The sequence below is a fragment of the Pongo pygmaeus genome, chromosome 4, assembly GCF_028885625.2.
Source record: "Pongo pygmaeus isolate AG05252 chromosome 4, NHGRI_mPonPyg2-v2.0_pri, whole genome shotgun sequence".
Taxonomy (NCBI): domain Eukaryota; kingdom Metazoa; phylum Chordata; class Mammalia; order Primates; family Hominidae; genus Pongo; species Pongo pygmaeus.
This window is the reverse complement of record NC_072377.2, coordinates 39,155,390-39,170,610: the sequence shown is the minus strand read 5'-3', so window position 1 is coordinate 39,170,610 and position 15,221 is coordinate 39,155,390. Positions and strand designations below refer to the sequence as shown.

The following is a 15,221-nucleotide window of genomic DNA, read 5'->3' as shown; positions in this document are numbered from 1 at the left end:
CTGTTTTGGATAAGAAATCCGCCGTTATCCTTTTTTGTTTGTTTTTGTTTTTCTCTACGTAACTTCTTTTTTTTAATCTGGCTACTTTTAAGATTATCTCTATCAGTGGTTTTGAGCAATTTGATTATCATCTGCCTAGGTCTAGTTTTCTTCATGTTTCTTGTGATTGGGGCTTTTTGAGCATTTTATTGGTTTATTGTTTTCATCAAATTTGGAAAGTTTTCATCTATCACTTTTTTCTTTTTTTGCAAATAAGACTTTATTAGGTAATTTCTCTCTCTTGTGAGGAGGATTTGGGTCCTTCCAGATGAAGCTCCAAATTGCTAGACAATACACTGTTTCCTTCAGTTGCAGCAAGTTTATCCCACAGTGGGTGCTCAGGAAAGCATCTTGAGGGTGAATGGGTTTCAGGCCATTCATGGTTAAGTTTGTCTGATGCTTTTGTTAGTTAAGATGTTCCTGTGTCATTTCTTGGAAGCAGTTTTGTGTCTCCCTCCAAATAGTCCACCACCTGGCTGCACCCCACCTCCATCTGTCTCCCAGCTACTAGGTAATAGTGAATGGTTCAGAAGGTGCTGCTCTTGGGCAGCCAGACTTTTAGCTGCAACGTGGAACAATAAACAGCAGTAATTTCCAACTCCCCCCATGGGTCTGATGCAAGGGCATTTTGATTACCTTCTAGTTGCACAGGATAGAGCAGTACGACAGCAGAAACACCACTGGCAGCACCTGGCAGGGGACAAGAGCCATGTTTGCAATAGGCCTGGGCAGGCTGGGTGGCCTTTATCCATCGTTTCTTCAAGTAATTGCTCTGTTCCCTCAATTCTTTCATTTCTTTGGGGTTTCCAGTTACATATATGTTAAGCAGCTTGAAGTTCCACAGCTCACTGATGGGGTTACGTCCCAGTACATGCATTGTAAGTTGAAAATGTCTTAAGTCAAAAATGCATTTAATGTACCTAATCCACCAAACGTCTTAGTTTAGCCTAGCCTACCTTAAACATACTCAGAACACTTACATTGGCCTATAGTTGGGCAAAACTATCTAACACAAAGCCTATATTATAATAAGATGTATTATATTTCATGTAATATATTGATTACTATACTGAAAAACAGTGGTTTTATGGGTTCTTGAAGTATAGTTGCTACTAAATGTGTATTGCTTTGGCACCATGTAAAGTTGAAAAATTAGGTCTAACCGTTGTAAGTCACAGACCATCTATATATTTTATCTAATTTTTTGGTTTACTCAAACAGGGACAGGATATTTGGTCCCTTTTACTACATTGTAGACATGCTATCAAACAGCTATCAAGTGAAAGTTGTGATGTTGAGATTTTTCTTAGTCCGTTTTATGCTGCTGTAACAGAGTATCTGAGACTGGGAGATTTAGAAAATACAGAGATTTATTTCTCACAGTTCTGGAGGCAGGGAAGTCTGAGGTCAAGGGGCCTTCATCTAGTAAGTGTCTTCTTGCCATGTCATCCCATGCTGGAAGGTCAAGAGAGCACTGGAGGTGGGGTGAGGGGAGAGATGCTTGTGAGAGCATGAGCACAAGCAAGGTGGGGGTGGTGCATGCAAGAGAGAGCCAAAAGCTCTTATAACAAACTCAGTCTCATGCTAACCCACTTCCTCCTTAACAATCCATTCATGGGGGCAGAGCCTTCATAACCTAATCACCTCTTAAAGGTACCACTTCTCAGCACTTTTGCATTAGTGGTTAAGTTTCCAACACAACTTTGAGGGAACACGTTCAAATAATAGCAAGATTTAAATTTTGTGGTTGAGTAATTCCAGGCAATGATACAGAGCTGGACCATGGGTACAGGGGAGTAGAGATGTGAAGTTAATTGGATTCGTCACAGACTTTGAAGTCATTTAAATTAATAGATTTGGGGTGGAGGGTAAGACTTTAAACCAAGAGCCAAAGTTGTGAAGTTTTAATACTGCATGTTTTATGTGTTTGAGCAGGAAAATACTCATAAAATTATGTTAAATTGTCTTGTCTTTCCTTCTAGAACCTTCTGATAACTTAAGAGAGATTCTCCAAAATGTGGCCAGATTGCAAGGAGTATCAAATATGAGAAAGCTAGGCCATCTGAATAACTTTACTAAGGTAAGTAACTTGAATTTTTATTATTATCTAAAATTCTTTGTTCCTTACCACACTTACTAAATGTTTCTTGACCATCATTAAATACAAATTCTTGTGTATTCACTCAGCATTAATGCTTTTCTTTCCTGCTTCTCATGGATTTTGCCCAGTGTATCTTAAAAATGTATTTGTGTAATAGAAGAATTATATCTTTGTTATAGAAAATTTGGTAGGTTCAGAAAAGAATAAAATCACTGAGAAATTTACAATTCAACCTTTTATTCACATAAGGATATATTTCTTTTGCCTTCTACTCATTTTCCTTGATAATATATGGTACAGGCATACATTAGAGATATTGTGGGTTTGATTCTAAACCACTGCAATAAAGTGTCGCAATAAAGTGAATGTTGTAATAAAGCAAGTCACGAGTTTTTTGGTTTCCCAGTGAATATAAAAAGTTATGTTTATACTATAGTGTAGTCCATTAAGTGTGCAATAGCATTATGTTTAAAAAAAGTGCGTGTACCTTAATTTAAAAATATTGATTAAAAAATACAGTCATCTGAGCCTTCAGCAAATTGTGGTGTTTTGTTGTTGGTGGAGGAACTTGCCTCAATGTCAGTGGCTGCTGCCTTATCAGAGTAGTGGTTGCTGAAGGTTGAGGTGACTGTAGCGATTTCTTTAAATAAGACAGCAATGAAGTTTGCCGCATTGACTCTTCCTGTCATGAAAGATTTCTCCATAGCATGCAGTGCTGTTTGATAGCATTTTTTCTTTCAAAATTGGAGTTAGTCCTCTCAAACCCTGCCACTGCTGTATCAACTAAGTTTCTGTAATATTCTGAATTATTTGTTGTCATTTCAACAGTGTTCACAGCATCTTCACCAGGAATAGATTTCATGAAACCCCATTTTTCCTCATCCATAAGAGGGAACTCCTTATCCATTAAAGCTTTTTTCATGAGATTGCCACAATTCAGTTGCATCTTCAGGCTCCCCCTCTAATTGTAGTTCTCTTGCTATTTCTTCCACATCTGCAGTGACTCCCTCCACTGACACCTTGAACGCCTCAAAGTCATCCATGAGTATTGGAATAAACTTCTTCCAAATTCCTGTTAGTGTTGAGATTTTGATTTCCTCGCATGAATCAGGAATGTTCTTAATGGCATCTGGAACGATAAATCCTTTCCAGAAGGTTTTCAGTTTGCTTTGCTCTGATCCATCAGAGGAATCACTGTCTATGGTGGCTGTAGTGTTGTAAAATGTATTTCATTAAAATAAGACTTGAAAATCAAAATTATTCCCCAGTTCCCTGATTCATGGGCTGCAGAATGGATGTTGTGTTAGCAAACATGAAAACAACATTAATCTCCTTGTAACTATCAACTCTTGGGTGACTAGGTGCATTGTCAATGAGCAGTAACAATTTGAAAGAAATCTTTTTTTTTTCTGAGCAATAGCAAATACTGTTTTCTCAACAGTATGTTTAAAATATTTAGTAAACCATGCTGTAAACAGATGTGCTGTCATCCAGGCCTTGTTCCATTTGTAAAGCACAGACAAAGCAGCTTTAGCATAATTCTTAAGATCTCTAGGATTTTCAGAATAGTAAATGATCATTGGGTTCAATCTAAAGTCACGAGCTGCATTAGCCCCAGACATGAGTCAGCCTGTCTTTTGAAGCTTTGAAGCCAGACATTGACTTCTCTCTAGTTATGAAAGTTCTCGATGGCATCTTCTTCTAGTTGAAGATTGTTTAATCTGCATTGAAAATCTGTTGTTTAGTGTAGCTACCTTGGTCAGTGATCTTAGCAGTATCTGCTGGATAACTTATTGCAGCTTCTGTATCAGCACCTACTGCTTTACCTTGCCATTTTACGTTATGGAGATGGGTTCTTTCCTTTAACCTCATGAACCATTCACACTTTTCTTCTGCAGCTTCCTCACCTCTCAGCCTTCATAACATTTAAGAGAGTTGGGGCCTTGCTTGCTCTGGGTTAGGCTTTAGTTTAAAGGAATATTGGTAGCCAGTTTAATCTTCTCTCTGGACCACTAAAACTTTCTGTCAGCAGTAAGGCTGTTTTGCCTTCATATTATTTGTGTGTTCATTGGAGTAGTACTGTTAATTTTCTTCAAGAACTTTTCTTTTGCATTCACAACTTGGCTACCTGTTTGTCTCAAGAGGCCTCTCTGGACTTTCTTCGCTAAGCTCAATCTCTAATTTGTGATTTAAAGTGAGAGATGGTTGACTCTCCCTGTCACTTGAACACTTAGAGGCCATTGTAGTGTTATTAATTTGCCCAATTTTACTAAGTATTGTGTCTCGGGAAATAGGGAGGCCCAAGGAGAGAGGGAGAGACAGGAACAGCTAGTTGGTGGAGGAATTGGAACACACATTTATTAAGTTCATCGTCCTGTATGGGTCCAGTTCATGGTGCCCCATAACAATGATAATAGTTATTGAGGATCACTGATCACAGATCACCCTAACAGATAATCATAATGAAAACATCTTTAGTATTGTAAGAATTGCCAAAATGTGACAGACACGCAAAGTGAGCTCATGCTTTTGGAAAAATGGCACCAATGAACTTGCTTGAAGCAGGTTTGCCACAAACCTTCAATGTGTAAAAAACACAGTATCTGTGAAGCTCAATAAAATGAAATATGCTTATAAGTATTTGTATGTAACTACATATGTGTGCCATATTTCATAAATATTGCCATAAGCCCAAAGAACTATATTATAACTTTCTATTTTCCTGATGTTGTATCCCCATTATTTGGATCTAAATTAGAGCCCAAATTGTGGGGGCCCTGGTCCCAAATAAATATTGACTTGATCTCTAATAGCAGCCCAGAATTTTTGAGTTTGATGAGTGGATTGGTATGTTTCTCAGCCTTGTAATGCTGGACAGTCAATTCATGCAAACACTAAAAGGCCTGCTATTTTAGGAGACACCCTAAAATAGAAAACAGAATGGGTCTTTGGGATAACGTTCCCCCCACCTTTTAGTATATTAAATATAAATTGTTTTTAATGAAAGAATTATTTTATGTTTTAACCCCTTGCTACTCAAAATATGATCCACAGTTCATCAGTATTGGTATCGCCTTGAAGCCTGTTTGAAAATGCACTGTTTTAGCCCCACCCCAGACCTACTAAATCAGGATCTACAGTTCAATAAAGAGTCTCAAGTAAATGTATGTGTACATTCAAGTTTGAGCAGTACTGTTTTAATCCTTCCAAATATTCTTTGTTAAGTAATTGAACTGTGACTTGGATTTGATTTTTATTTCATAGAAATAGAAGTGGATGAGAATATAGTCACTATGTAATACAATTTTTTATGTAGTATTGTGCAATAAATATAGGTTGAGTTTTTTTCTATAGCTAGAGAAGTGAGTACATGGGCATTTATTTTTCCTTAGTGAAGTTTTAAAATATTCTGGCTGTTTTTTAATATATAAGAGATGAGAAGATGAGTTTATATGAGGGATGAGAAAGTTATTTTTTAAAAGAAACAGCTTTTAAAAACATTGAATAGGTACTGGAGAACGAGCTTTCAAAAGTATGGGCATGTATTTTGTAGTGTGAGTGAATGTAATGAAAATCTTCAAACATGTTTCTTCAACATGGTGGTGAGATAATGTCAAATCTTTAAGACCCCAACATTGTTCCAAGTTTGCAAAATGCATCTTCTAGTTTCATTGTCTTTTATTAAATTTTATAGTTTTATTTCACCAATCTTCACTCAATTCAAATAAGCCTCACTTGCTTAGTTTTAACTGTTAAAAACAATTATAATCGAGGTCTGTGTCCTGTTTGCAATTATAATTACTGTTATAACCAAGTTGGCACAACTAGATAATATAGTTCCACATCTCTTGCCAACAGGATTCTGAAGGTTGGGGATGGAGGTAAGAATGGCAGTAATTCCTGTTATTTTACTTTGTTACCAGCATGGGTCCTACAGCAGTCTTAAAAATCTAGAATAGTGTTGCGTAATAGAAATATAATGTGAGCCACATGTGTAATTTTAAATTTCCTAGTAGCCATACTAAAAAAGTAAAAAGAAACATGACATTAACTTTAATATTTTTATTAAGCCAGTATATCTAAAACATCATCATTTGATGTAATTAGTATAAAACATTATTAAATGTTATTTTACTATGTTTTCCTACTAAAGTTTTGAAAGCAAGTTTATAGTTTATACTTACAACAAATTTCAATTAAGACTAGCCACATTTCCAGTGCTCATAGTCACTTGCAACTAGTAGCTACTAACCACATTGGACAGTGAAGATACACAGCTTTTTGGAACAGGAGTGGCTTAAAAGCCTTCATTTCTAGGAATCTGTTGAACACCTCTTATTCTCCCTTCTCATTCTTCATTTATTTCTGTCTAGGTCCCAGGTTTTCTTGCATTAGGATTAGTTTCCCTTTTTTTCTTTCTTCTTCTGTCTTCAGTTTCCTTGTTTTCTGTTGGTCTAAATTTCCCCCACAGTATTTCACTAAGTTATTCACTCCACCTCCTCTCTCTTTCTTGATTTGTGCTCCCCCACTCTCTTCTGCCCTTTCTCCTTCTCATCCCTTCTCTACTTCTTCCATTCCCCCCTTCATCTTCTCACTCTTCTTTCTTCACCCTTCCTTGTCACCTTTCTCTTCCTCCCTCTTTTCTCAGTTCCCTCTCCCCCCTTCTCTGTTCCCCCTCTCCTTCCTTTTCTCCATTGTACCACTGTAGAGTATGCAGTGATACCTCTGTAATGAAGGCTCTAAACTTTTGTACTTTTTATCTTGTTTGTTTTTTGTTTTACCATATCCTTTTTAAAATGATTTTCATATATCTGTCTGGCCTTGGTGCAAGTTTTGTAGCAGCCCCTTTGTTTGCTATGTTGCTATGATTTTAAAATCCTGATAGCCAAACTTATTAGAATTTGTCTATTCTAAGAGTGAGTACGTCCTGAGTCAGGATCTTAGGGGCTGTCCCATCAGTAAAGTCCATGAACTTTGGACTTGATAAAATCTATTTTGGCTGCTTAGTGATGTGCTGGGAAAATCATGAGCTTTAGATCAAACAGATGGAGACTTGCAGCCCAACTGTGATTAACTGTCAGGGCAATCTTAGGCAGATTTCTTTACTCAGAGGTAATCTTGCTTTCTGTAGAGGCAAGGTCTCAGTCTAGTACCTGACACATAATATGTGCTCTATAATAGGTAGTGCCTTGATTCAACCTCATGTTTGGTTTTTGTGTTTTTTTGTTCTTTTTGTCACTTCTCCAGTTTTTTAGCTGACTGTAAGATGGTGAGTCTGCTTAATAGTTTGAGTTGTCAGTTGGTAAACTATTACTGTAAATCAGGGTTCTTCAATGCTGGCATTACTAACAAATTGAGCCAGATGATTATTTGTTTTGAGAAGCTGTTGTGTGTATTTTAGGGTGTTCAGCACTGCCCCTGGCCTCTACCCACTAGATGCCAGTAGCACCCCCGCCCCAAACCAGTTGTGACAAGCAGAAATGTCGCCAGATATTGCCAAATGTTCCCTGGGAGACAAAATTGCCCCCCCATTAAGGACCATTTCTGTAAATAAATGTGTGTGTAGATTTTATTATAAAATTTATTCAAATATGCAGCACAAAACAAACACTGAATTTAATTGTACTGTGTCTTGAATTCCATTTGTTAGAGACCTGGGTTTATAAATATTTAGGTAACTAGTATTCCTGTAAAACCTGTAAATTCATTCATTTGCTTATTGAGTAAAATTTAGGAATTCTCAGAAATTTCTAAGAATAGCTCTATAGAATAAGAAAATAAGAAAAATAATTATGATGCCAGGACTAGTGGAGTTTGTTTGCCACCCTCTTCTGTGTTTCCATTAGTTGATAGATATGCCTACTAAATTTTATCTATTTTATTATTTATTGTGGGTTGCTCTGTTATTAAACTGAGTTTCTCAAACACAAAAAAATACGTAGTATTTATTTTTCCACTCTCATATCCCTCTCTACTCAAAAGCATGTCACATAATATGTGTTTAATTAATGGTATTATATTAGATTGGGAAGATGATGCATTTTAAATATGAGTTTTTGTTTTTACTGGCATTTGTTTTGTTATTAAGTATAAGCCTGTTAGGATTAAGTTATCTTACTAGAACAGTGACATTAAAATGTTGTATAGGGTGAACTTCAGCTTCAAAACTAAACTTCCTTTTAAGGTATAAAGAAAGGGAGCTAGTGATGTGATCCTTTAACCATGTGAATGTCACACACCCATGCTTGCCTTCTGACATCATCTCACTGGATAAAGTAATGTGTATAACAGACTGCTGATGAATATAATCTTAGTATTCTATTTTTATAACTGACAACATGCTCATAATCTAAAGACCTGCTTTTTAAAGATGAAAATATTTCAGCTCATTTATATCTTGAAAGTTCTCTTTTCCTATATTTAATCTCATATATTTATATTAAAAGAAGCTTTAAAAGAATATTTATTTTGTTCTGCTTTTTAAAAACTTTAAGGTATAAGCTGTGTATAAAAAAATTAAAATGGTACAGAAGAATATATGATAAAAAGTGAAATTCATCCCTTTCATACCCTTCCCACCCACCTCCCTGTTCTGACAGAAATACCACTCTCCAGAGGTAACCACTAAAAAGTATCCTTTTCTGGTATAATTATAAATATAAATGTATGTGTGTATTTTCTTGGGAATTGTGAGATTTAAATGAGCAAAACAAAATGAAGTGTTTACTCTCATGCTCAGCTTGCCATTTATTATACAGTTATATGTAATTTATTTACCATTATTACACAGGATATGTTCAAGGAATGCATTATTAGGTGATTTCATCATTTTGTGAACATCATAGAGTGTACTTACACAATCCTTGATGGTGTAGTGTACTACATATCCAGGCTATGTGGTATAGCCTGTTGCTCTTAGGCTATGAACATGTACAGCATATTACTGTACTGAATACTGTAGGCAGTTTTAACACAATGCTAAGTGTCTAAACATAGAAAAGATACAGTAAAAATATAGTAGTATAATCTTACAGGACTACAGTTCTACATGTGATCCATCATTGACTGAAAAGTCGTTATGCAGTGCATGACTGTAGATGTATATGCAAAAAAGGTATTTTTTAAATGAGAGCGTGATATATATGTGTATATAAATGTGTATGTGTGTATATATATCTTTGTATGTATATGTATATTGACTTGCAGTTTGCTGCTTTCCACATCCCAATATATCATAGCATGCTTTTCTTTTCTATACATATCAATCTACTTTTTTTGGAGCTCTGTGTGTGTGTGTTTGTGTCTAAATTGCCATGTAAAAGACTGTGCCATGGAATTCTAGTATGTGAGATAACATTTTTTAAAATTAGGGTTGTTATTTCTTTTACTTATTTAGAAGAACTATTTAACCTTCAGAGTAATACAAGTAAAATGGGAGTAGCATTTAGAACTACCTAGTTTTAACTAGTCATTACATTTTTTAAAACTTGATCATTTTAATAAACACAGACACATTTTTAATACTTGGAGATAATTTACAGTTCTGTTGTAACTTTGACAGGATATAATTGTTTATAGCCCTTTTTGAATATTTTAGTATTTGTGTAAGAAAGTCATGTAGATTTATTATAACAAATAACTGATTCACTGATGATGGACATGGATTTTAATAGGCAAACCAGTGACATTATCAAAATCTTTAACCCATCTTAAAATAAGATTTGTATAATAGTATTTGTTTTGCTTATATAAAAATGTTAAGTTTAACATGTTATACTCATAAAATAATTGTGGACTTAAGATACTGAATGTTTAACTTGTTTATAAGTAATAAATTCAACAAACTTAATTCATCTTAGCTAAAATATAAAGAAGTTATTTGTGTACATAATTAGGAATATCAAATGTTGGATCCTAATTTCAGACAAGACAACCCAGGGGTTGAGACACTGTCAATTACATGCTGCCACTCTATTTTTCATTCCTATTTTCTTTCAGGTTGTCTTCATTCTCAGATAAACACTTTCCATGGGACTAAGATAAAATACATCATCCTTAATATTTCTAGTCTTGAAAAGCAGAGAGTAACCCTCTCTTAGCATCTTTGTATATGAACTCTGATATTATTTGGTCAGGTTTAGCTAGGCGTTGTGACCGATAGCCAATTAAAAAAAATGCATGGATGGCATGGGGAGTGCCAAACCCAATGAAAAGTGTTGTGTCTAATAATTTAGCATTTTATGTGACTGTTGACGCTAATTCTTACATTTTGTAAAGCCTTTAACAATTTCTAAACATAGTCAATGATTTGTTCTTAATATATAATAACAAGCCTATATAATAGGGTAGACAGAATTACATTTTAATGACTTACATTAATACAGGAGATAGGATGTCACCAGTAACGGCAAAAATAGTAGTGACGAAACTGCTACCTAATAGTTGAATATTAATTAGCAACTTGATTATTAGTAGAGGCTTTGCAGGATGTCCATGTTTTAACTCACTCTGTGTTCTTCTATTTCTTCTTGTATCTTTCGTAGTATATTAGTCCATTCTCATACTGCTGCAAAGAACTGCCCGAGACTGGGTAATTTATAAAGGAAGGATGTTTAATTGACTCACAGTTCCGCAGGGCTGGGGACACCTAAGGAAACTTACAATCATGGTAGAAAGGGAAGCAAACATGTCCTTCTTCACATGGCGGCAGGAGAGATAAATGAGTGTTGAGTGAAGGGGAAAGGAAGCTCCTTATAAAACCACTGATAGTTGTCTCAGAGGACTTTTTAAGGGAGAAGGAAGTCCCTTATAAAAGTGGTGATAGTGAGTGAGTTCTCTCAGATCTCATGAGAACTTATTATCACGAGAACAGCATGGAGGAAATCACCCCCATGATTCAAGTATTTTCACGTGATCCCACCTTTGACACATGGGGATTATTACAATTCAAGGTGAGATTTGGGTGGGAACACAGAGCCAAACCTTATAATTCTGACCTGGCCCCTCCCAAATCTCATGTCCTCACATTTCAAAACACAAACATGCCCTTTCAACAGTCCTCCAAAGTCTTAACTCTTTCCAGCATTTACCCAAAAGTCCAAGTCCAAAGTTTCATTGGCGACAAGGCAAGCCCCTTCCGCCTATGAGCCTGTAAAATCAAAAGCAAGTTAGTTACTTCCTAGATACAATGAAGGTACAGGCATTGGGTAAATACACCCATTCCAAAGGGGAGAAATTGGCCAAAACAAAAGAGCTACAGGCCCCATGCAAGTCCAAAACCCAATAGGGCAGTCATTAAACCTTCAAGTTCCAAAATGATCTCCTTTGACTCCATGTCTCACATCCAGGTCACGCTGATGCGAGAAGTGAGCTCCCACAGCCTTGGGCAGCTTCACCTCTGTGGCTTTGCAGGATACAGCACCCCCTCCTGACTGCTTTCATGGGCTGGAATTGAGTGCCTGTGGCTTTTCCAGGCGCACAGTGCAAGCTGTTGGTAGATCTCCCATTCTGGGGTCTGGAGGATAGTGGCCCTCTTCTCACAGCTCCACTAGGCAGTACCCCAGTGGGGACTCTGTGTGGGGGCTCCAACCCCACATTTCCCTTCCACAGTGTCCTAGCAGAAGTTCTCCATGAGAGCTACACCCCTGCAGCAAACTTCTGCCTGGACATGCGAGCATTTTCATACACTGTCTGAAATCTAGACGGAGGTTCCCAAACCTCAATTCTTGACTTCTGTGCACCCACAGGCCCAACACCATGTGTAAATTGCCAAGGCTTGGGGTTTGCACCATCTGAAGCAACGGCCTGAGCTCTGTGTTGGCCCCTTTTAGCTGCGGCTGGGATACAGGGCACTAAAGACTACACAAAGCAGCAAGTCCCTGGGCCCTGACCAGGAAACCACTTTTTCCTCCTAGGCCTCTGGGCCTGTGATGGGAGGGGCTGCCATGAAGATCTCTGACATGCCTTGGAGACATTTTTCCCTATTGTCTTGGTGATTAACATTCAGATCCTTGTTAACTTATGCAAATTCCTGTGGCCAGCTTGAATTTCTCCTCAGAAAATGGGTTTTTCTTTTCTGTTGCATCATCAGGCTGCAAATTTTCCAAACTTTTATGCTCTGCTGCTTCACTTTTAAACATAAGTTCCAATTCCAGATTGTATCTTTGTGAATACATAAAACTGAATGTTTTAAAGAGCACCCAAGTCACCTCTTGAATGCTTTGCTGCTTAGAAATTTTTTCCACCAGATACCCTAAATCATTTCTCTCAAGTTCAAAGTTCCACAGATCTCTAGTGCAGTGGCAAAATGCTGTCAGTCTTTTTGTTAAAGCATAGCAAGAATCACCTTTATTCCAGTTCCCAACAAGTTCCTCATCTCCATCTCAGACCATCTTAGCCTGGACTTCATTGTCCATATCACTGTCAGCAATTTGGTCAAAGCCATTCAACAGGTCTATAGGACGTTCCAAGCTTTCCCACATTTTCGTCTGTCTTCTGAGCCCTCTAAACTATTCCAGCCTCTGCCTGTTACCCAGTGCCAAAGTCACTTCCACATGTCATGTATCTTTACAGCAGTGCCCCACTCTCTGTGGTACCAGTTTACTGTGTTAGTCTGTTCTCACAGTGCTATAAAAAACTGCCTGAGATTGAATAATTTATAAAGGAAAGAGGTTTAATTGACTTACAGTTCTACATGGCTGGGGAGACCTCAGGGAACTTACAATCATGGGGGAAGGGGAATCAAACACATCCTTCACATGGCAGCAGGAGGGAAAAATGAGTGCCTAGCAAAGGGGGAAGCCTCTCATATAACCATCAGATCTCGTGAGAACTCACTGTCAGACAAGATTGGGCATGTTCAGGGTGATACGGTCATAGATGGAACTCACTTTCACATGAACAGCATGGTGGAAACTGCCCCCATGATTCAGTTATCTCCACCTGGTCCTGCCCTTGACACGTGGGAATTATTAGAATTCAAGGTGAGATTTTGGTGGGACACAGAGCCAAACCATATCACATAGAGAAAGAGCTAAAGAGTTTAATGTGTACTTCAGGGTTTGGTTATTTAAATTAGGAGGTAACTAGTAAGGTAGTCATCACAAGAAGTTTGTATCAAAGTCATTCATAATATTTTGAGATTTATATGTGAACTCTTAGTGATTAGCAGTGAAAGTATGATATTTCTTTGATAATCCAAAATTTAGAATTCTATTACTATCTTCTTTCTTATTCCCAATATATATGTGAATTTATTTACACATAGAAAGTTTAATCACTGCTCGGGATAATTCTAATTCAAAAGGTTTTTCATTTAAGACTGAGTAAAGCCCTCTTCTACAATCCTGGAAACAACCTGAAAGCATTTAACCATTATTGAATGGTTAAATGGTTAAATTTAACCATTATTGAATGGTTAAATGGTTAAATTTAACCATTATTGAATTCCATTTACTATGTCTGGAAAATAGGCACTAATTAATAACAAATATACTGTGTTTCTGCCATAATTGTTCTTTTTAGTTATTTATGATTTTCCAGTTTCCAGCTAATTCAGCATTTTTCTCAAAAACTTTTCTTGCATTTGAAATGCATTGACATTAATAATCAGAAAATGATACACCTCTCTAAACACTTTTTAAATTGTGCGTGTTTGTTTTTTAAGATTATAATACCTTTGAATTTTGTTTAACTTTTTCACTAAAACTGCTAACTCTAGGAAATGTTAAGTGGTAAATGGTCATATATTTTTCTCGTCTGAGAAGGTAGATAATTTGAAAATTGTGTTCTCTGAATCTATAGTTTTCTACAAGGTTGACTGGCAAGTATGAAAAATATAATGCAGGAAATGAGAGTCAAGTACACACTTAGGGGAAAAACCAACCCTTTAAAGGACAAGACTTTGTATATTTGTAGAATTTTACAACCTTTCATTTTATTAACATTCATTATTACTGTAGCAGAAGAATGGAAATACTCCCTTTTTAAGCAGTTGAGTTGATATGTGTAAATTATAATTTAAGAAAGTTACGTTTTTTCCCAGTTTGAAAGCACAATATTTTGTATGTTGATATAAACAAATTCTAATCTTAATTTTTCTATATTATATATATTTGAATATTCCCAAGGATGAAGTAATCATAACACTGTAAGCTGACCATATTTTTCTTTCTTACTCATGTATGGTACCACAGTGATAATGCTAGTATTCTGAAATACGTGAGAAATCTTTAAAATAATAAATTATTTTAAGGAGTGAAAGTGCAGTTTTTTATGTTTTAATTCTTTGAAATGGGCAGTTTTTTTATGATGTATTTTTAGTTAGCAGTTCTGGAGAAAACAATAGTTAAATTTTCTTATTTGTTTTATGTATATATATAGCCAGGGTGCAGTTCTCCAGATTCTTGATGCCACATTTGAGGCTGGAGAAATGAAATGAGATGGTAATATTCAATTGTTTTTTACTTGCCCTAACCCCCAACCCTGTGTAAATAATTTCATTACAAAATTATAGTAATATTTTTCATAGTGGACTGTAGCCTCAAACTGGTTTGATCTGATTTCCAGCTTTACCACTTAATTACCTTTGTGGCCTTAGGAAGTCATATTAACCGCTCTAAGCCTCAGCTGTTTTCATTTACAGAAATACTATTAGGGTTGAGAAGATTACCAGTCAATAATTGTTACTTCTGTGTATATTTATCAATACTATGTATAAAACTATTCCTAGATGGTGTGATACATGTTTAATTGTGAACATTTATAAAATACACAAAAACGCAGAGGAGTTGTTAAAAAATTTTTGGTGTTAAAATTTTGATGTATACCCTTTTTTTTTAAAGTGTGTTTTTAAGAAATATATCTTACAGAATCTTTTCCCCATTTAGCAATAGATTCTGCATATTTTTTCTTATGATTGTATATTACATTATTTTAATGGCCTCATAAAGTTCCTCCTTTATAAACATTTTATTCCCATTTCTTTAATGTTGTAAATAATGTCGTAAGCATCTTGTACTTGAACCTACTTTATATTAGTAAAATAATTTAAAATACATAAATCTCCAAAAGTGGATCTTGA

General features: G+C 36.0%; 1 protein-coding gene and 1 pseudogene across 4 annotated transcripts in view; one reads left to right on the top strand and one right to left on the bottom strand.

Moving 5' to 3' along the window:
* RICTOR (RPTOR independent companion of MTOR complex 2) overlaps positions 1 to 15,221 on the top strand; it is a 135,613-nt gene that overhangs the window by 50,525 nt on the left and 69,867 nt on the right. For all 4 annotated transcript variants that reach the window (XM_054489567.2, XM_054489572.2, XM_054489569.2 and 1 more), the window contains exon 3: positions 2,022 to 2,119. In XM_054489567.2, coding sequence (XP_054345542.1) covers positions 2,022 to 2,119 — 98 coding nt within the window. The remainder of the gene's footprint in view (positions 1 to 2,021; positions 2,120 to 15,221) is intronic.
* Positions 598 to 750, bottom strand: LOC129037077 (androgen-induced gene 1 protein-like; annotated as a pseudogene).